At 49.6% G+C, this 22,504-nt stretch overlaps 1 protein-coding gene across 3 annotated transcripts in view; it reads right to left on the reverse strand.

Annotated features, from left to right (window-relative positions):
* KATNIP (katanin interacting protein) overlaps positions 1 to 22,504 on the reverse strand; it is a 172,867-nt gene that overhangs the window by 69,564 nt on the left and 80,799 nt on the right. For all 3 annotated transcript variants that reach the window (XR_009349240.1, XM_059154775.1, XM_059154774.1), the window contains exons 8-9: positions 13,164 to 13,437; positions 12,069 to 12,200 (exon numbers count right to left, since the gene is read on the reverse strand). Coding sequence is in view for 2 of the 3 variants with exons in the window: in XM_059154775.1 (XP_059010758.1) it covers positions 12,069 to 12,200; positions 13,164 to 13,437 (406 nt within the window). In the remaining variant the exon portion in view is untranslated. The remainder of the gene's footprint in view (positions 1 to 12,068; positions 12,201 to 13,163; positions 13,438 to 22,504) is intronic.

Below are 22,504 nucleotides of genomic sequence, written 5' to 3' on the forward strand. Positions count from 1 at the left end.
TGTGAAATCCCCTGAATTTTATGTATTTACAGACATATTCTGGTTTTTAAGAAATCTTATGAAGGCCAATAGAGCCAGAAGGGCTAGCCTACCCCAAGGCCACAACAAGTCCAAGCCACTCTCCCAGGAGGGTCAGGGGCACCCAAAGGAACCTCAAATGCCCGCGGCCAGCCGGCCAGGGCAATGAACAGTGAGTGGGTCATGTTCTGACTGCGAAGTGCTGCCTCTCGTTATTGCCTCAATGCTGCTCCCAGGGACAGAAGCGTAAGGAGCTGCTGGGAAAATGACCCGGGATTCTGCTCATCCTGGTCAAGGCCACTTTACAGCCTTCCTTATGAGGGACTTGGTCTGCTCTGCAACGGGGCCGGGTGGGGGGGGGGGGGGGATGAGACGGTAAAACAAATACCCCAACAGAGCAGAAAGGAGGACTGGCAGCAGCTCAGCATATCCAGCTGACAGGGGTGGGGGTGGGGGGGGTCCTTACTGGCGTGGAAATGCGGGTGGGTAAAAGGGATGCAGACGGCCACACGGGGCTCAGGTCCTGGGAGTAGCGAGGGGGACGGGGACGGGGAGGAGTCAAAGGAAGCCCAAGGACCTGGTCTTGAGCTACTCTGAAGCTGGAACAGAAAAATCCACACCCTCGCCCCCAGGGTAGCTGAGGTGGAAATGGGCTCCTGGCAAGGCCAAGGTTATTAATGACACAGGCTCTCGACCTACTCTAAGCTGGGGAATGACGCGCCCCACCCCCACCCCGCCTCACGGAGCTCACAGTCAAGGGACAGAGGCAGACACGGATCAGGCAGGTGCACACTGGATCTACCGGCAGGTGGAGACAAGCGCTACGAGGAACAAAGTGGGGCAAAGGCCAGAGGTGACAGAGGTGGCAGGGAAAAAGACACTATTTGAGCCCCTTGGTTAGGGTAGGTGACACCTGAGCGGAGACCTGAAGGCAGCGGGCCCCGCGAATACCCACACAAGGAGGCCATTCCGCCTTGGCACCTGCCAAGGGAACAGCAGGTCCGAGGCCCTGCGGTGGGCGGGGCTTGCCAGATGAGGTATGGCAAGGCAGCCTGGAGTGGGCAGGAGGGTGAAGAGATCTCGGCCTTGGTTCTCATGTGGGCCCGAGGCCATGTCAGCCCAACAGGCCTCATGCTATGACCCTGGCACCTGGCATGATGATTTTTGTCAAAATGTACAGAAAATGATTTCGGCCCCAAACTTTGTCAGTCTCAGTTTTTGTGAATATCACTACTGCGTCCTGTTCCCTCCACCATCTGCAGGAAAGCAGAGCTGAAGAATTCAAGGCTCGTTCTGATCCTATATGTGATTCTATAAATTAGCGACTGAGGTCATGTGTCAAGCTAAACACGTGTGCTCACGCTGTGACATGAGGGGGGGGCAAACCGCCGTGTTGACGGGAGTCTTGGGCAGTGCCAGGACAAGCAGAACCTGCAATTCATGAGCTCCTCCTCCGTGGCACACATGGAGCACGTATAAAGTCGTTCTAAAGGGAGCTGGGTGGCGACCCCTGCCTTTTTACCGTCTTTCCGTGGACAAGTGGCCCGCCCTCTGTTGCCTCAGTGGCCCGGGACCGGGGTAGAAGAAGGTGCCAAACACCACCACCTGTCCTTGGTCGCTGCAACCCTAGACTCACCTCTTCTTCAAAAAGGATACTGAGAGAGGCTTTTTCTTCCAGTGGGGTCCAGTTCTGGCTGCAAAAACACTTCTGCCCCAAGCATCTTTCCCTTGGGAGGGAGTGCTCCTCCCCGACAGCATGATCACCGCGAGCTGCCTGTGCCCTTTGAGTCATACTATGCTAAGATGATGCTTTTAGAAATTAAATCACCCTTTCTCTGAAGGTCAACCCTGAAGCTCCCCTACCAAAACCTTCCCCACCCATGGCTTTCCAGAAACATGGACACAGGGCGCTTGCATCCTCCTGAACCTCATCTCTGCTGATCAGTTCGTGTTCACTGAGCATTTCCGCACGACACATGAGGCAACCACCTTTTAACTCGTGTCGACGCTCTCATCGCTCACTTGGCCGAGCCCGTTTTGCACCAGCCTGAACACCACATGAGGGCGGATTTATTTTCGTCGTACACCTAGAGAATGGCAGATTTATTCACATAATAAATTTGTGTCACCAGCAAGAACCAAATTGCACATTTTAATTTATCCCACACTGCTCTTTTCTGGTCGAAAACCATCCCTCTCCCGTTAACTCCACTTGCTCTTTGCCTTGCCAAAACTTGCCTTCTCTCTCTCTCTCTCTCTCTGTCTCCCCAGGAAACAAAGAGCCTATCAAACACGGGAGATTTGCCGTGAATATAACACATGTCACGGGAGGAGAGAGGAGAGGGGTATGCGGGGCTGCCGGGCAGCTCACAGGCTGGGTGACTTGTTCCCACCTGCTAGCCAGGACTCTCGAAAAGCTCACATTCAGGGTCTCAGCAAAATTACCCCTCACCACACGTGCGGGGCCTCGGAGGTCACCTGGGAGTCCACTGAATGGGCGGATATTACATCTGAGAACAAGGTTCACGGAGAAGATCGTAAGCCAGCAGCCCGAAGGCCAAATCCAGCGGCAGATGTGTATTGTGCCACTTTCACTTTTTTTTCAAATTTGAAATAGATGCCAAGCTTTTTTTTTTTTTTTTTTTAAAGAGGAAATCCACCTGAAAATTGGAATTCCTGGTGTCTCCTGAAAAAATCATACGAGCTGGTAACCTCTGATTAGCATTCCCATGTGGCGATCCCAGGGCTGGAGCTGGGTAGCAGTGCCCCCGTTAGGCCGTGAGCCCTCTGGGTTCCATGGTGCACCCCCACTGGCCGTGGTCGGGTGCCCATTGGCCTGGAAACTGGGCACTGATTTGTGCAGTGAAAGATCCAGGGAAACAGCTGACTTAGCCCTCTTTTGTCCAGAGATGTCCACACTCGTCTCTAAAATCCAACTGGCAGGGGGACAGGGGGCTGGCTGCGCCGGGACAGAGGTCCACGCCTGAGTACTCCACACCGCCATGCATTTCACTGAAGTGCGGCCTTATCAGGCCACACGCTTCCTGTGGTGTAAGAGACGGTGACCAGTGTCCACTCATTCCTCCGTTCCCTGCTCGAGGTGGGTGGTGCAAGGGGTAGAGTCTGTTTCTCCAGCTGGGCTTGGTCTGGTGGCTTTCTTGGGCTAACAGGTCACTGGACGATTGTGACCAAGCAGAGTCTTAAAAAAGCACTTATGCTTTGGGGTGTGCCCTCACTGAGACCACCACATGCTGGCTAGTGAGACCACGTGAAACAGAGACGGGTCATCCCAGCTGAGGTCCACAGGCCAAGTGGCCTGCTGTCATCTGAGTGACCGGCCATCTGACACCATCCAGTCCACCTGCAGCGTCCTCAGTGGAAGTCAAAGGGTTGCTGTTTCAAGCCACTGATTTTGGGACAGCTCATTAGGTGGCTGTAAACAGCTGATAAACACGGCTCATCAGGGCCTGTGTTCTTTCATCTCCAGAGCTTCTCTGGGCCTCTCCATGGGCAGATGTCTATAACTCTACAGTTCTGTCTGTCTGTATGTATGCAGATGTCTGTCTGTAACTCTTATACTCATCCTCTTGCCACTAGCTCTTCTTTGCGCCGGGAATGCATATGATTTTCAAGGAACGCAATCAGGGCTCCCCATGCCCCCCTCACTGAATGGTTCCACTCTTTTCTCTTGGATAGGACGGTCCTTTGGTCCATAGCCTACCCCTGGAGAATGGGTAGCAAACATCTGTGTGCTTCAGAAGTCAGAAGTCAGTTGCTTCTGACTTCCCCGTAGCAGCACTCCGCTGCATAGCACCCAGGCTTTCCTTCGGGGAACCGGCCCTTCCCTACTCTTCTCGGGCTACAGAGTTTGGACAGATCTGACCACATTCCTGGCCCAGCCTAGGGCAAAGACAGAACTGCCTCTCCCAGACCATGCAGACTAGAGATCCGTTCAGGGGACAGCTGGCTCTCGGGCTCTGCTGGAATTATTAAGAAAGGAGCCGTCCCTGTCCCTAGGGTTGCTGAGCCGGTAAGAGAGAGCCTAGAGCCCCTGGGGGCCACCTGTGGGCTGTGCCTGAGACCAGAGACATGGTTCTCAAAGTGTGATCCCTGGACTGGCAATATCGGCACCACTGGAACTTGCCAGGTGATTAAAAGACTTAGGCTCCATTCTAGATGCACTGAATTAGAAACAGGCTGGGGCCCAAAAGTTTGTTTTCATTTGCTCTGCAAATAATTCTGATGCACGTTCCAAGTTTGAGACCTGCTGGACTAGAGAAGACTAGAGCTAAGTGATGACGAAAGAGCTTCCCGGTGGTATCATCTGGGCACCTGGATCCCTCCATGCCTGAGGCTAAATCTATAGTCCTGGACTTCCCAGGTCTGGGAGCAATACATGTTCCTTCATTGCTCCAGCCAGTTTGGGTTTCTGTCACTTGTGATTAATAAGGAACACTGACTAACTATGTTATAAGACTCAGGGCTTCGGCAGAATGGTCTTTCTGCCGCTGGTACCTGATAGAAATGCTAAGTGCGGGCTGTCAGGGTCCTCTAATTCAATCACGCTGAGGGGTGTTACTTTATTTCTGTGGTTGGCAGCTTGTCTGAGAAAAGTGGTTCAGATACATCACTTCCCTAGAGCACTCTGACAACTCGGACAGTAAACTTCCTACATTAAAGACTGATGTTCTTTCACCCTCAAGATGACAACAGGTCTCTGGAAGTCTTGCGGAAAACTCATGGGTAGAGACTAGAGTGGCACAGGACAGAAGAACTGGTTCACTAGAAGCACAACAGTCACAGTGACAGAGAGGAATTATGTTCTCACGCATCATAAGTACATTTAATTGACACAAATTCAAGTTTATGACCTTGGCCAAAGGCAAAGGGGCAAGGGGAGAAATAGCTCTTTAAAGAGTGCAGGCGGTAGGTGGTACTTCTGGTAATGTTAATGCAGACCAACTCCTCCTTGGAGCACAGCTAGAAAACCTGGACCAAATATTATACAAATATGTCTGAAACAAAGAAATGTGTTTGAAGATGTGGAGAGTGAACAGAGCTGTGAAGGATTACAGGGTCAAAAGCACACAGGAGAAGGAAACCCAGAGAGGGAAGTGTTTTCCCTCAAGGAGCTATTGCCCCTGATCTGAGCTGCCGCAAAGCTGGGAGGCTGGGCAGAGCTGGTGACAGACTTGAGGCCACAGCCGGAGAGTCAGCATGACTTGCAAAGAGCCAGGAGTGCAAAGCTCAGAAAGGTTAACAAGATGGGCGATCTGAATTACTACTACGTAAAATTAAAAATAATAGCAATCATAATAATGATGATACCATCATCTAGTGAGGCTTAAGACCTAGAAAGAATTAAAAAGCATGACAATAACAGCATTGAAGTCAGGAGGGGAGTGAATGGGAGTTGCGGAGTTGTAAGGTCCTTCCACTGAAGGGGAAGCCGTGTAAACTTGCTAATAATCTAAAGTAGACTCAAATAAGTCAAGACTGCATGTTGCAATCTCGGATAATGACTGAAAGAATAATAAAAGGATGTAGAGCTAACAAGCTAATAGAGAGGGAAACGAGGAACAACAGAAAGTAATCAGTTCAAAAGAGGGAAAGAAAGGAAAGAAAGAGAACCATAAAACAGGCAGAACCAATAAAAAGCAGACAATACGATAGTAGATTTAAACTCAAGTATATCAGCAATTACATTAAATGTAAATGGACTAAATGTGCCCATTAAAACATGTAGATTGTTTAGAGGATAAAAATAAAACCCAATTACATGCTGCTTACAAGAGACAAACCTCAACGTAAGGAAGGAGAAAGTTGGAAAGCAAAAGGACAAAAAGAAGACACACCATGGAAACAGTGACCACAAAAGAAAGCTGGTGGGCTTGAGGGCAACAAGCATCACTGGATTGAACAGGAGACACCATGGTGATAAAAGGTTCCATTCACCAGGAAGACGTAAAGAGGCTCATTGGTGCATGTCCCCCAGAAGACAGCCCCCCACAAATATAAAGCATGTGAGCAGTCCAGATTTTGCCTAGAAAGGGTGAGCTGATTTGATTCCACGGTCTTCTCGGGAAGTCTCAGGTTCCTTGTGCTTCTGGGGGCGTGAACATCCAGTGCCCTTAGCATAATGCCAATGTCTAAAAACACACATTTTCACTGTAGCGCAGACCCTAAACGAGGCCACCTGCTTCATCTGAGACTCAGCCAAGAAGCTGGGATTGGACCCGCCCTGGAGGAGAGACGATGCTCTGGGGCTTACTGGAGATGATAGGGGTGGTCTGTGCAGAGCCATATACACTCACGGAAACTACCTCTCATCATCAGTTTGAGGGATTTCCACGAGTTTCTTGGGCCACCGCCTGCACTTTTTCTGACCTTTAGAACCAAATCCCCGTGTGAAGAGCAGCTCCACTGTAGTGCAAGGGTGGTGACCATGCTGTGCTTTTTGACTTTCTTCAAATTTAGCTTATGTAGGGGCCAAGGATATTTGAGAGGCTGAGCTCTAAATCTGTTCAAAATTAAGATTCCATGACCTCAGACAGTGTCCTTTTGCAGGGAGACGATGGGACAAATGGCTCCAAGAACCTAGTACCAGGGACAGCTGGTCATCTGGTTTTCATCAGAGGGACCAGTGACATATGTTTATATGTTTACATGAACACATAGGCTCCTTTGCCACGGTGCCCAGGAAGCTCAGAGTCACTCCTGAACTCCCTCAACAAGCCTGTTTGTTCACCCCCTGGCTTCCTACTTTTTCTCCCCTCGTCTTCTCTTCACTCTCGTCTCCTCGTGTATTTGTCAGTCTTGCACCACACACTGCATGTAATTTGTTAGAACATTCCAGAACTTTCTGGAAAATGGCCAATTATAAATTAACGAAGCTCTTCTTTGCAAAATGCTGTCCATGAAGGTATGGGTTATGGGTTGAATTGTGTCCCCATAAAAGATGCTGAAGCCCTAACCTCCCAGGCCCTATCAGTGTGAGCTTATTTAGTATTTGCAGATGCTGGGGCTAAGATGATGTCACTAGGGTGGGCATAACCTAAAGCAGGCATTTAATAGACAAAGCCACCCAGGTGTCCCTCAAAACTCTTTTAGTTGCTACATGGTTTTTAAAATATTAACAGTTGGGGTGCCTGGGGGGCTCTGTCGTTTAAGCGGCTGCCTTTAGCTCAGGTTGTGACCCCAGGGTCCTGCATGGAGCATCGAGTCCCGCATTGGGCTTTCTTGCTCAATGGGGAGCCTACTTCTCCATCCACCTGCCTCTCCCCCTGCTTGTGTATGCCCTTGTGCTCACTCGCTCTCTCTTTAATAAAGGTTTAAATAAAATCTTAAAAAAAAATACTAACAGTTATATATTTACATCAAAGAATATTAGAAAAAATATCACAAGTGACTCAACTCTGACTTTTAGGCATGTTTTCAGTTAGGACCAGGCTGATGTGGATATGTAGTAAGCAAAGAGCATTTTAGTTGACACAGGAGGGACCACTCACGCAGTGGAGTAGTTAAGAAAACAGAGTCTATGGTCAGGTTTTCTCTCTTTCTTTTTAATTAATTAATTAATTAATTAGAGGAAGAGAAAGCGCACAAGCAGGCAGAGAGGGAGGCAGAGTGAGAGGTAGAAGCAGGCTCCCAGGACCCCAGGATCACGACCTGAGCCAAAGGCAGATGCGTAATCAACTGAGCCACCCAGGCACCCCTGCAGTCAGGTTTTCAAACACTGATTTCATCGCTCACTGGCTGTGTGACTTAGGGCAAATTCCTCAACTTCTCTGTGCCTTGGTTTCCTCTGTATAACAGTTGTTGCTAACAGCGGTGTCTAGTTCACGGAGCAGTTTAGATGGTTAAATGCAAGATTATATGTCTGGTATAAAACATGGCTTTTTGGGGTCAGTGCTTTGTAAGTGCTGGCTCTTCATTTTATTACCTAGTCATGGAAACTCTCGTGACCGTGGCAGGCACATTAAGGAGGGAAGTCCGGTGATCCCAGCAGGATGGGTGGGAAGGTTGCTGGATCAGCAGGGTCCTGCTCGCACTCTACCAGGGGCTCAGGAAGGCTTCCTGCATGGTGGCACACTACTCTGGAGTGTAGAGCAACTCATTCTGGAGGAACTTTCTGGAAACCCTTTCTAATTTTTTCACAAAGAGTCGACACCAGCAGTATAGACTGGAGTCTTGGCCACTGAAGCAGTGGTCAGTGGAGCTAGTTTGGATGTCAAAGAGCCACCACCACCTGGGATTGCCACCCACACTGTCCACTGGCCGCTGCGGCTCTGAGGGCTGACCCAGCCTTCACCTTGTCCCCGTGTCCCTTCTCTCTCTCTCCTTCTGGCTTCTTCCGACCAAAGCAGATAGATCCAAAATTCACCAGGTTTTCCTGACACCATGTATCTTACTCTTCACCTGCATAGACGGTATCTCAGATTATCTAATTGCACACAGGACATCTCGAACCCTATCAGCTGCTTTGACCTTGACATGCCCTTGTCAACATACCACTTCCAGAGCAAATCCCTTCCTAAGTCTACCTTCCTCAGGCTCCATGCTGGTGACTTTCCAGGCTCTGGCTCTTGCCATCAAGTCCCAGGGACAAGTTTGGTCCTAGCTCTACTACTGGATTTTGGCTTTTCGTGTTGGTGGGATGCGGACATCTCCACCACCCGCAGGCTCGGTCTGGCTGCATGCCCAGGTCACTCCCCGCTGAGGCAGGACAGAGATCAGACCCCACTCTTCCTGCAGCGGGCTTAGCTCCGAACATGACCTGTCCAGACACAGAGCCCAGCTCCAGGCACCCGGCTTGCTTGAGTCTCCTTTGCTAGTGGCACAGACCCAGAACCTACACCAGACAAGCGACAAGTCCGGGATCCCCTGTCACTGCTGAGTCTCGGCTCTCCCTGCCCTATCATGGTGGGTTCCCCACTGCCCAGCTTCTTAACCTGGCTGTTCAGGGTAAATCACAACTAGTCTCATCACCAAGCTAGACTGCTATCAGGAATCCAGCCACTGGTAAGACTCAGAGACCGAGTCACCACCTTTTGCATCCTGCAGTGGGCTCTTCCCTGGTCATCCCACAGCCACCACAACTCCCAACAGGCCACACTCCATGTGGCAGCCGGAGGGACCTTGTTCAAATGTAAAGCAGCTCATAAAAGACTCTGCTCACCTGTGACTCCATCTTAGCTGCCCTCCCCTCAGCAGCTATGCTCTGGCCTCTAGCCTTCTTTCTGATTCTTGAGCTAACTGAGCAACTCTTTCCTACCCCAGGGCCTTTGCACAGGCTTTCTCCTCTGCAAAAGGCTAGTCCTTGACCTCACCATGTCTCAGCTCAGTCTCCCCTCCTCAGAGAGGCCTCCTCTAAGCACGCTGCCCAGCCATCACCCAGTTGCTGTCTTGGTGGTGGTTGTCACCACCACCACCCCATCTTCGCGTTTGTTTTCTATCCCTGCCCACTGAAATATAAACACCAAGACAGCAGGAACAGTGTTTTACTCCCTGGGTCACCAGGGCCTGGACCAGGGCTGGCACAGGGTAGATGCTCCATACACAGGTTGCTGGTGAGGTCAAAGAAGACAGCAAATGACCTGCTGCCTTGCCTGGAAACGCATCCAGGACTTGACTGGGCTAGAGGGGAGGATGCCATGACTACAGCCCCAGCGCTGGGCCCCAGCGCCCAGCTTCCCTGGCTGGCCTTGTCTGTGGGCCAGGCCACAGCCCCAGGATGCTCACGGCCGGCCCCAATGGCTCCCCCAATTTCCCATCCTGCCTATTACTCTCGGCAGGTCACTTCCAGGTCTTCAACCTCAGTTTCCTCAACCGTGAAATGGGAGAAGGGGGCAGCAGCAGCTGCCCGGCACCCACTCCATCTGCTTCTGGTGACAGCACCTGTATCTCCCTCCCGGAAGTGCCCCTGACTTAAGCTGGGGATGACAGTGGCTCTGAGGCTTGGCTGGCATTTGTGTGAACGGCGCCAGCTGACTCCACCGAGCAGCTGCTCTGAGCCAGGTGAGCCTCTCTCCAGCCCTTTTAGCCTTATAGCAACCCCCAGATGAGGGTATCATTCTTATCCCTGCTGGGCAGATGGATGACGGAGGCCCAGAGAGGTTAACCAAACTGCCTGAGGTCAGAGAGCTACTAGGTGCACGGGCAGGACTTAAAGCAGGTATGCAGGCTTGCTTTCTGCCAGGGCTGCTGGGCTGCTGGGCTGCTGGGCTGCAAGCCCAGGGCCGCGGAGGGCCCTCCCATCACCCCTAAGAAAAATAAAATTACTTGCTACCCAGAATGCCTTGTCTCATATTCATGTGTCTTTTCCTTCAGCTGGAGTTTGGGTTGTGATGGGAACTGATCAGTAATGCTGGGCTGGTGTCCTGCCCACAGTCTGTCAGCTAGACCTCAGCCTGCAACTCTAGCTCTGGGCTCCGCTGGCCCTGGGAGGGCTGTGGAAGAGCCTAGCTCCCTTGGCCTAGGGTGGGGAGCAGTGGTCCCACACGGGGGCTTATGTTCAGCTCTGCCCCCCGAACTCCCCAGCCAGGAGGGTACTCCACTTGCGCAGTGAACTTGCTTGGTGATAAAGCCAGTTTGGGCTCCTTCCCTTTGCTGCCCCTCTAACCAGGGACCATCTCCCAAATAAAGGACCTGTTCTCAAATCCTTACCTCCGAGCTGGCGGCTGGGGGAGTCCAGGGCCGACGTTTACGGAGCTCGAGCTGATGCCTGGTCAACGCCGCTGTTCTGCTACTCCCCCTTCTCCTTCCACCTGCCCCAAGCCCAGGCCTCAGTCCCTCCAGCTCCCAGGAGACGTGGGTGGAATGCCAGCCCCAGAGGTCAGGGCCCCTGGCTCAGCTGGACTGCTTGTCTAACAAAGGCTGGCTGGCTGGGGCTGGATTTCTGCCTAGGACACCCCAGGCTTCCAAATGCTTGGAATACCAGGATGCCTTGAACTCTGTGAGGTGCTTTGTTTCGGGTGACAAAACCCAGGAGCAAGCGGCTTCCCTGGGCGCACTCCGCCCCTGGATGGGACCCAGGGCCTCAGGCTGCAATGATTCACTGAGGGCTTCCAGTGCTGATTGGGACACAGCATGGAGTCTCTCCACCAGGGTTTGGGGCCTAGGTCAACCACTTTCCAGCATGTAAATCCCCTATTCTGGGCCTCAGCTCCTCATCTTTGAAATGGGGACAATCCCTGGACCTACCTCGAAGGCTATGTGTAAGGATGATCATTTACTTACAAGTGATAGGACTAAAAGCTGACAGCAGGGGCTGGCTCACACAAGTACTCGATCAATGTAACCTCTCGTTTCATCAGAAGAGTGGCAGACCGACTGCACTGTCAACTCTTGTACTTTTAGAATTCAGTACCATTTGCACGCATCATTATCCATATAAACAGATTAAGAGTAAAAACAAAATGAGAAAGTAAAACCAAAACTAAAATAAGTTTTCAATTAAAACCACCTCTTGGTTGCAGAACGAGAAAGGCGCTGTGATGGGTGATGTCATGTGTCCCTTTGATGGACCACAGGGAACCCAGATGCTTGGTCAAACACGATTCTGGGTGTTTCCAAAAGGTGTATTCGGATGAGATTAACATTTGCATTGGAGAATAAAGCAGATTACCCTCCATAATGTGGGGGGTCTCATCTAATCAGGTGAAGGCTAGAACGGAACAAAAAGACTGACCCGCTCTCAAATAAGAGAATTCTCCAGAAGACTACCTCTGGACTTCCTCTGCAACACTGGCCCTGCTAGTGCATATGGTCTTTGTACTGGAACACTGGATCTTTCTTGGTCTCCAACCGGCTGATTCAACCCGCAGATTGGAATTACACACACACATGCGCGCACGCACACTCTATTGGTTCTATTTCTCTGGAAACCTTGACTAACAATACATTTGTGAAAGGTGAGCTCATGCCTTGATGAAGAGCGTCACACAGTAAGGACTGCCTCCCCCTCCCACTGCCAGAGCAGGCATCGCACTGAGGGGGACCCAGCCCCAGCCCCAGCCCCAGCCCTGCTCTGGGGCTGCCAGAACTCTTACTTGAGCATGCCTTCTCCTGGTCTGGGAACACAGCAGAGGGCTGAGGGTTCGAGTTCAGTTCGGGTCTGCTGGGAATGAAAACCTCAGCATTGTCCTTCCGCTTCGCCGACAAATTCCTTTCCTTCTTATTACCTATAGGGAGACAAGGGTTTAGATGTCAGACACAGAATGCCAGCAAAGTCGAGGCGTGCCGCTCAGGCATCTGCTGGTTCGTTCATGTGTTCATTTAACAAATACTGGGTGAACCCCTGCTTGCGCCAGGTACTGTGCTAATTTGGGACCAGAGATGTGAATAATGCAGCACATTTGGGCAAACGAGTGAAAACAGTCTATGATACAGGTTTTTGGAGGTTAACATTTCCGAGTAGGGACAAGTCTGGCAATCGTCGAGGTCGATTGAATTGGCAGCGTGATACATAAAATAATGGTGCCACCAAGGACATCGCAGGGTGGAAAGAGCAGGTAAAATGCATCTGCCGCCCCCGAGATGCTCACAGCCTAGCCGAGGAAATGACGTGGAAGGGGTAAGAGGGGAGAGCTGGGATGGAAGAAGTTTCTAGTACCAGGGGCACAGAGGCGCACGCAGCCTGGAGCTGTGAGGAAGGCGAATCCACTTTCTGATGGAGGCATAAAGCCAGTGTCTCGATTCTGTGTCTGGATGTGGAGAGCCCAGCTGCGAATGGTACCAGGACCAAGGAAGGCAGAGACGAGACAGAAGAAGAGACGGAGTATGGAAGGGGGAAGTGGGGGAGGGGAGAGTTCTTGACGGTTCTGGACGCCTCAGTTGGCCAAGCCAATATAGTCCCTTTGGTTTCAGACAGAATGTATTAACCGGCTGGCAGGGAGATCCTAATACATGTCCTACAAGACACAGGACCCCCCCCCAAAACCATCTGCCAGACATCTGCCCTCTGGAATGTCAGGGTCTTCTGCAGGCCTTTGGCAGCCTTGGCTTGTTACAATCAGCAGAGTCCTTACTGGCCTGTGGGGCAGTCTCCCCAAAGCTGAACCCCAAACATGGCTGGAAATTCAAGTCCTACTATCAGACCCAAACACACTGAAGGCAAAGATGTGCTCACGTAAGATGGAACTCACTCTTGGAAGCTGGGTTGAATTCCAGCACCACGAGGGGGTCTGGGCCCTGGGAAGGGCATCCTTCTGGCCCGTGGTCCTTGGGCACAGCCTTCTGCATGGAGTTCCCGCTGGAAAGAGGGGGGTCCTCTCTACCGTGGCCCAGCAGCACCGGCTCCTTGGGCTCAGGCTCGGGCTCGGAGAGCACCTCTTCCTCGATAGAGTCATACTCGTCGCTAGAATCATCTCTTTGTTTCCTCTGCAGATTTACACTTAGTTCCAGGCTTTTTCTCAGCTCCTGCCAAAAGTCAGGAAGAGAGGCAAAAAAATGAAATATGTTACTTTGAGAAATACTCCTCTGAAAATAGATCATTAGAACCCAGGAACAATTCCCAGCAAACGAACATTTACCAAGATCAGCTCGACTCTCGACACATGGGGTTGTCATCGCTTTGAAGACGAGAAGACAAAGACAGGGACAAAGGAACAACTCTCTAGCAGAGCGGTATTTAGGGTATGAATTGTGGCCACACGCCGGGGATGTCACTAAGAGTGTGCGTCTGTGTGTGTGTGTGTGTGTGTGTGTGTGTGTGTCTGTGCATTACAGATGTTTTCGTTTGGGGACTCATTTAAACAGACTGTGGGGTCCCACACTGCCCAGGGTTTCTGATTCAGGGTTTCCTGGACGAGGCCTGACAAGGTGCACTTCTAAGAAGATGATGGTAATGTTGCTGTTCTGGGGACCACACTCTGAATATGAAATCCCAAAGACCTTCAAATGCCCCTGAAATTCTAGACAGTACAATGTCTGGCAGACAGTTGCGGGGCCGGGGGAGCTGTCCTATGTCTCAAAGGATGTTTAGAAGCACCTAAGATGTCATAAGATTTAGCACTTAACCATCGCTGCTTGATAATTTTTTGTCAATCTGTGTTGCATCCCCATGCAACAGCAGATTTACAATCTGAAGGACAAGCATTAAGATCTACATATAGGTGGCCAGAAAATTGATCACCGAAGCCAGAACACTTTTGAAAGGGAGAAAGGGCACTCGTCCGTTTACCCTGGGACACGAAAATGCCAACTGGACCATCTGGGCAAACCAGTGTGTTTCGTCCACCTGGCTATCCTTCCCCCATAGCTTGTGCTGCCTAACACAGCTCTGAGAAAACGAGAAGGAATCAATATTGCTTGCTTGGTATTGGTGGTTGACCAGTAACCTCACAGTTGCCACGCTGTCCAAGTTCTAACCCCTGGACCCTGCGAACCAGTGACCGCTCACAAAGAGGAGAGAGGCACTAAAATACTTCGATTATTCTAGATAAATCATCCTAAAAAGACCTGATGGTAGAAATATGGATACCAAAGGTGTTGGCCTGAGGGGGCTTAGGAAACAAGGGACATGTTATGGAAACGAGAGGGGGTCCTGTGATGTAGTGGCAGGAGCTTCCCAGCTGGGCTGTGCCTACGGTTCTGTGTAAGTGGAACTCGGAACGGAGATTTGATGATATGGGAGTCTCTGAGCCTGTCCCAGTGGCAAAAGATGCTAAGATGCGCGCTCAGAAGAGCGTGCTCTGGAAGGAACCCCGAGGCATGGCTGGACAACCTTTTGCTAGTACTTAAGAAGGATCCAAAGTCAATCACATGGAGGGTTCTCTGAAGACACTAGATCTGGGACTCATGGATCATCTTCGACATCCAGCAAGCCCCAGGCACAGAGAGAAGATTATCCAGCAAGGACCTGTGAAGGAGCCTGTTGTCTAATGGAGGGAATCGATGAGGTGTCCATAGGAGATCGTATGGTGTGTGGGGATGTCATACCCACGGAAACACCGTCCACTGGCACCGGAAGAGAGACAGGAGGACAAAATAAAAGAAGGCTGTCATCCTCCCCAAGTTCTACACTCAGGAAGCAGGGCGCTCCTTGGCTGCGAATACGTGCCACCCTCCACGAGAGAGAAGGATGGCTCCGGGGGCGGGGGGCGGGGTGGCACCTTGGGCCCAGAGGCCCTCCGACCCCGCCAGAGGGTGGAGCCCTGAGCCACAGAGAATTATCCTGAGGCCTTGAAACCCAAAGGAGTTTGCCCAGTTGGGATTTCCAAACTGCTTGGGTTTGGGGACTCCCTTTTCCTTTGCAGTCCGTCATGGTCCAAGCACTGGGGGAGAAGGGGAGGAGGTGACAGCTGCCACCACTAACTTATCCAGGCACGCCGGCACGCTAAGGGCTGGGGTAACGGTGGGCGGTAAGGTGGCAAAGCCTCAGAACAACTGGGGTATAAAAAAAAAGAAATAGGGGTGTTTCTGCTGTGGCCAGGACGGTGAGGGAAAGAGCCAGCCCGGATAATGGCACAGAGGGTGAGCGGGCTGAGAAGCCCCTGCTGAAAGCTGGTCAGAGGAGGCTGGCTGATGAACCACCATCCAGAGAGTATCTGGGACCCCGGCAAGTCGGGCAGGGGGAACAGCAGAGGCAAAGGCCAGGAGGCAGCCATGGCTGGAGGACAGTGTGCACCCGAGGAGGGAGGGCAGGGGGCAGGGAGGGGTCACAGCAGGGCTTCGCGGACGGACAATGTGGAGGGGCAGCATAGGGGAGGAGACGGGGGATGCCTGGGGAGATGCACCTGGGAGCCAGGGAGGAAATGACCCACAGAAGTGCTCGCCGTCTACGCTCGTTGACCAAGTCCGTCTGAGAAGCTGTCCTTCCGTCAATGCATACAGATCCGGGATCACTGATAATCGAGAAAGTTCCAAATGGCAACAAGAAGAGTGGGTTAAATGCTCGCTGAGCAGACCTCGATGGAGCCTCAAGAGGCCCTCACGGAAAACCAGGTAGATCTTGTGCACTTACTTAGAAAAGTAGCAGGATACACACTTAAGCCAAAATGAGCCTGTCGAAGAATGTACACGTACAATAAATCCGATTTTAAAAAATGAGTTTCTGTGCAGATACCCACACGAAAAGTTTGGAAAAATAGTCACCAACCTATTAACAGTGCTCTCTCTGGGGGTCGCACGGTGAGAACTTTCTTTTTCTCTGTTGTTTTACTTCTTTTTTTTCATAAGCATGTTTCCAGTTTAATAATTAGGAACAAATGATACATTTACATGTATGTTTAAATCCCTTCCCTGACTCCTGCAAAAAATAAATTCCCCGCAGGAATGGGAGGGACAGTGGGGTGCAGGGCCCTGGACAGCCAGAGGTTTGAAAAGTAACTGATCTCCATCCCCAGGACACATCTCGTCCCCCCAGAAGAATGACTCAGAAAGCAGAAAGCAGCCGCCCCCGACACTGGGTCTGTCCGACTTCGTGTATCCGGTCAAGTAGCCCAGACTTACAAATAACAGGGCACCGATCCTAACGGGAAGACCCTCAGGGAATCCAGCAACCCTGAGCCCTTTTCCGGATAAAAGCTCCCAGAACAAAATCCAAACAATGAAGGGTAAAGTCAGAATAAAGAGCATAGACTTGGAGAAGCTGTGGTAAAATGTCTAAGAGTAAATGCGGAAGCCACTTAGAGACCAAATAAATACAGGACAATTGTGCACACTTGGGCTATGGGCCAGAATGCAATGTTCTCTGCCGAAGCCCTTAGCTAGGTCAACAAAAGCCAGAAGAGGGCAGGCAGTGGGGGTCCCCCCCCACCCCCCGGGCTCATTTTCAACTTCCATTCAAATCCATCTTTGGTGGAAACACGCAGTTTGAACATGGCAAACACGGTTGAAACATAGCAACTCCGACCTCGTAATATTATTTTCACAATTTACTAAACCGATGCGGTATTTTTAAAAACGCCTCTTGCAGTAAGAAGAATCTGAATTTCAATAATTCCTCCTGTTTGCATTTGCTTTTGCTTCTGTTAAGTTAATGCAAATTTCAATGCCATAATTGTATTGACAAAACACACACGAAAAAGCAGCCCAGATTCTGCGTGGCTGGTATCTTCTCTGAAAAGAAAAATAATACATTTGCTCACACTGGATGAGCAAACTTTAAGAACCTATGCGCTTAGGATGCCGATGTGATCTAAAACCATCTGTTCCTGGGGCAAAAGGGAGGCGGCGTGAGGAGCCACACCCCCTCCAGGAAGTGGTTCAGACCCTTTCCATCCGCAAGGCTGAGGACCTTGGATCGGTCGCTTTGGAGGCCAACCTGGCCATGCTTCAAAGGGATACTGGGCAGGGGGCTATACTGGTTGCTTTTGAAGCTGTTCTCTAGAAATTTCTCTCTGAAAACTACGTTAGAGCTTTGCTTTACAACCTGATCATATGTGATTTCAGTGTTCAGTGTTAAAAATGTTAGGCTCACGCCTTTGCAACAGAAAGCCCTCTGCTCAGATGCTAGGCCGTAAACACGGCAGGTGGAGAACAAATCAGGTCCCCTTGCCGGGGACGGGGAGCCAGGGAGGAGGCAGAGGGAGGAACAGATGCCCAGACCACCTGCTAAAACGCAGTAGGGGTTTGACAGGTCAGTGGATTAGTGTCTTACAGTCCTGATCTGCCTCCTTCTGCGGGGCTAGGGAGGGAGGGAACTAGGTGCCATGACATAGGAAATGTTGGCAATAACGGTGAAATCTAACATTCCCAGCGGCACCAGCTACCAATGACCAAGCTTTTGCTACATACGGGGCGCCGAGCTAACCTTATCTTGTTGCAGCCTCCCACCATCCCAGTGGGGGTCCTTGTCTTCGAGGCTCAGGGCACCCAAGGACCCGTGCAAGGTCGCGCCGCTAGCAACGGCAGAGTCAGCTTGGATGAATGACTGTTTGACTCCAAAGTCCGGGCTCCGCACCATGGTGCCCGTGTTTATTTCCTGCCCGATACCAATGCGGTGGAAGCCAGGGGTCTCTAGAGCGGGATGAAAGTCAGGGCCTCAGTGACTGTGGGACCGATGAAAGGTGGCTCCTGTAAGAGCTTTTGACACAAAGCAGCCTTGAGGGCAGAAAACATGCTCATATGTGTGCTAAGTGCTAGTGACGCAAGCAGACCTCTGACTACACTCAGAAAGGGGAACGGCTGGGTCTAAGTTCTGCACCTGGGTTCTGAGCCTGACTCCAGCCGCTCTGGGTCCTCAAGCAAGTTTCTGGGCCCAAGACCCCCCGCCCCGGCCCCCCTCCAATGTGGGAAAATGGGCTCTGGAGACTGACAAGGTTGCTGAAGGGCTGCGCGGCCGTGAGAGTTATGAATCAGTGCTCCCTGACTGCTTTCACAGAACATTTCAAATTCAGATGACAGCATGCTCTATATGTCACATGATATACTGAGTTTGCCTCGGAGAAGATCAGATGTTTTGACCGTGAAGCCACGATGGAGACTGACAGTCTTCAAGAGGGAGCAGTGATCTTTGGGGTGGAGGTCCCTGACCCGCAGCCAGCCCCCCAGCTCCCCAGTAAGATCCCCAGTGAGGTCTCATTTGGTTGGCAGTCTTAATAAAATTGGGGTTGGGAAGGCGTCGGGGTCTGGCATGCATTGTTGGTCGCGATAATTCCCACTCACTCCTCTTGCCCTCCGTGAGCCGCTTTGCACATGTGTATTCATCTGCCTGGTCCACAAAGGATTTTTACCTGACATCAAAGGGTTAATTTTTTTTTTCTTCCATTCATTCATTTATTCAACCAATATTTGTTGTTGAGTATGTTTGTCCTGAACAGTAGGTATGACGTGCTAACTATTAGGCACAGAGGAATGAACCAGGCCGACAGAGTGTTCTCATGGAATTTCTAGTCCAGCAATAAAGATGGCCATTCTAGGGGCACCTGGATGGCTCAGCAGGTTAAGCTTCTGCCTTCGGTTCAGGTCATGATCTAAGGGTCCTGGGATTGAATCCCACATCAGGACTGCTCTGCTCTGCTCTGAAATCTGCTCTGCAGGGAGCCTGCTTCCCGCCCCCCCCCCCCCCGCCGCCCCCACCCCTGCCTGCCTCTCTGCCTACTTGCAATCTCTCTCTGTCAAATAAATAAATAAAATCTTAAAAAAAAAAAAAAAGATGGCCATTCTAGAAGAAATGACAAGTGCAACAGGCTTCAAGAAGCCAAATCTAGGGCATGCCAGCCCAAGTTTCAGTCCTGGTGGTGCCTGGATCACAAACTTCCCGGAATAAAGCAACTTGGGCCCTAACTTTAGGGTCCACGCTGTGTATTTTTCAAGTTGCATTCCCTTCCACCCATTCTGATGGAGCTGTTGCCAGGCAAATCTGAGTCATATGTTATGTGCTTCAAATACCTGTGGGATATTGTTAGTTTTTGACACTTTCTTATTGTCCCACTCACCCTTGCATTTTCTTGCACTAATTTTCATTCAAAGCTAAACTTAATTATGAAGTACCTTAGAGTTCAGTCTCAAACGTCCACTGCTATGAAGAAAACAAAAAATCTACCCTTGTCTTACGGAGTGGAGTGACGTCAGGGCTGGGGGCGGAAGGTCCTGGAGGCTGCCTGCCTGTTTCCATGGCTGTGTCCCTTGGCATCAGTGTGCCTTTGCGGCCTCACCTGAGCCTGCCCAGAGCAGGGGCTGGCTGTGGGAAATTGGACAGGGGTGAGGGGATAGAGAAAAAGTAACAAACAATGCCGCCAGCCAACTAGAGATTTTGAGGAATGCCTCAAACGCTCTCTAAAGGACAGAGAGCAGAGAACCCATCTATGAATAACTAAAAGCAAAGGAAACTTCAGACCCAAACATGGGCATTAACATTTTCCACAGAAGGAGTAGTACGTAATTGAGTCCAGAGTCAAGATGGAGAGAGAGGAAGTGCTGGGGCATTCCTTGGGAAGATGCTTTTAGGACTGCTGGCCCCTCCCCAGTGTATTAAGTGTAGAAGCGCTCACCTATAGGCTGAAGCCCAGAGGGTAGGCAATGCCCCAGGAAGCCACCGTCCTCAAGGTAGGCAGGAGCGCCCATACCTAAGGTACACAGCTTGTATCCCAATCACTGGGGTTATGTTACACCAAACAGGATGGGCAGAGGGTGTGGGATTCTCAAATACAAAGATGAGCACACAACCAAGAATGGGAAAACATCTGGGGAAAATCAACACCCTGAAAGACAGGCACCAAATTTAATTAACAAAAGAACTAATACCCAATAAAAGAGAGTTAATACAATGAATAGAAAAAGACTAGAATACAGAAAATTAACATCCCTAGAGACATTAAAGAGGACATCTCATCCATGAAAAAGAAACAACTAGATATCCCAAAAGTTTTAATTTTATTGACATTTTAAAAAGATAAACTAAATAGTAGAAACAGATAAAAGATGCGCTAGAGGGGCGCCTGGGTGGCTCAGTGGTTTGGGCTGCTGCCTTCGGCTCAGGTCATGATCTCAGGGTCCTGGGATCGAGCCCCGCATCGGGCTCTCTGCTCCACAGGGAGCCTGCTTCCCTCTCTCTCTCTCTCTCTCTGCCTGCCTCTCTGCCTACTTGTGATCTCTGTCTGTCAAATAAATAAATAAAATCTTAAAAAAAAAAAAGATGTGCTAGAAAATCAAACAATTTTATAAGAACACAGTACAAAAAGACAAAAATAAAGTGTGAAAGAAAAATTAAGAGACTTGAAGGATAAATGTGGGCCAATATTTGTGCAATAGAAACTCCAGAGAATAGAACAGACACAATGAAAGAGAATGATGATGATGATGATGATGATGACAGAAGATTTTCCAGGGCTAAAGAAGAACACAAACCTTCAAATTGAAAAGGGATACCTACTGCTTTAAATGGGATAGATGTTAATACTGACCTATTTAAATGGATTAAATATTCAACCTGTCAGAAAATATCTTGACTCTGTATGCACACAGTAATAGTGATTTGAAATATATAAAGCAACAACAGAGAAATATAAGGGAAAATTGGCAAGTTCAGAGAAATCAACTAGATGAAGTAAATAAAAATTAAGTAGGATCTATTGCAGTAGTTTGCTAATGAGCATAAAAATTTCCTGCCTTATTAAAAACGCAGATTCCAAACAGTCCATTAGGACCCTATGACCCACCCCCCCCATCTAATTCTATATCTTTGAGTGAGAAATTTCACATTTTTAATAAGAAGCCCAGGTGATTCTGATGTGGGTGGTCTGAGCTATACTTTAAGACTCACCAGGTTAAATACTCAATAAATGGCTTGACTTTCTAGATACATAGAGAACTTTGTACCAAAAGAAGAATATTATTCTTTTGAATAACATGGAGTAGTCATAAAAATGATCTGGTAGACAAGAAACAAAATTTCAAAAGCTCCCAAAAACCAGAAACCAAACAAACCATCCTCTGATCATAATCTAGTATAATTAGAAATTACCACAAAAGGACAGGAAAAAAAAAAGACAAACAAGAAAGCTATGTACTTGGAACATTAATAAAAACTCTCCTACATAAAGAGGGAACTCCCTCCCCTCCCGAGTCGCGAACCAGCCAGAATCAAACGATCCTGAGGACACACACACACACACACACACACACACAGCAGACTGTGTGGGATTACGACAGAGCAGTATTTGGAGGAAAACTTAGAGCCTTAAAAACTGTTGTATTAGAAAACAAGACTGGAAATAGATGAATTAAGTGCTTAACACAACAGGCTGTAACATGGGGTGGGGAGAGAACCAAAGCAATCAATTAAAGCACCAAGTTTAGGGCAAGAATCAAGATAAAAGTAAAAATGAACCAAAACTGGGGCACCTGGGTGGCTCAGTGGGTTAAGCCTCTGCCTTTGGCTCAGGTCATGATCTCAGGGTCCTGGGATCGAGCCCCACATCAGGCTCTTTGCTCAGCGGGGAGCCTGCTTACCCCTCTCTCTCACTGCCTGCCTCTCTGCCTACTTGTGATTTCACTCTGTGTCAAATAAATAAATAAAATCTTTTTAAAAAATGAACAAAACAGAAGCCAATAAATGAATGAGTGAAAAATAAGTAAATGATGAACTAAAGGGTTCCTCAATAAAACTTAAAGCTGGGTATGGTTTGGCTAGGTAGGTGGAGAGAGCTTTCCATGTTTTACTCACCTCTGAATAATTTCACTCTTTTCTAATGAGAAAGCACTCATATGTTAGATGTCATATTAAACGACACAAAATAATGTACAAATACCTAAGAAGTCCTACATAGGCTATAACTGCAAGAAACACATGGCATTATTTATTCCAGTAGTGACCCAGAGGTTAGTTAGTCTTTACTTTCATTAAGACTGCAAAGGAAGCGTTAGTAACTCAGATACCATCCGGTGCCTTGACGTACAGAAATGCTCTATTGGGTGAAAGGATCACTCTATCTCTCACTTCTGGACCAGCATTTCATGGGCAGTGAGTGCTTTCTCAGCACCATTCCCCATGAATCATTCAAACTCATTACTGAAGAATTCCTGTACAGCTGGCCTTATG

Source organism: Mustela lutreola, chromosome 17, assembly GCF_030435805.1.
Source record: "Mustela lutreola isolate mMusLut2 chromosome 17, mMusLut2.pri, whole genome shotgun sequence".
NCBI lineage: Eukaryota > Metazoa > Chordata > Mammalia > Carnivora > Mustelidae > Mustela > Mustela lutreola.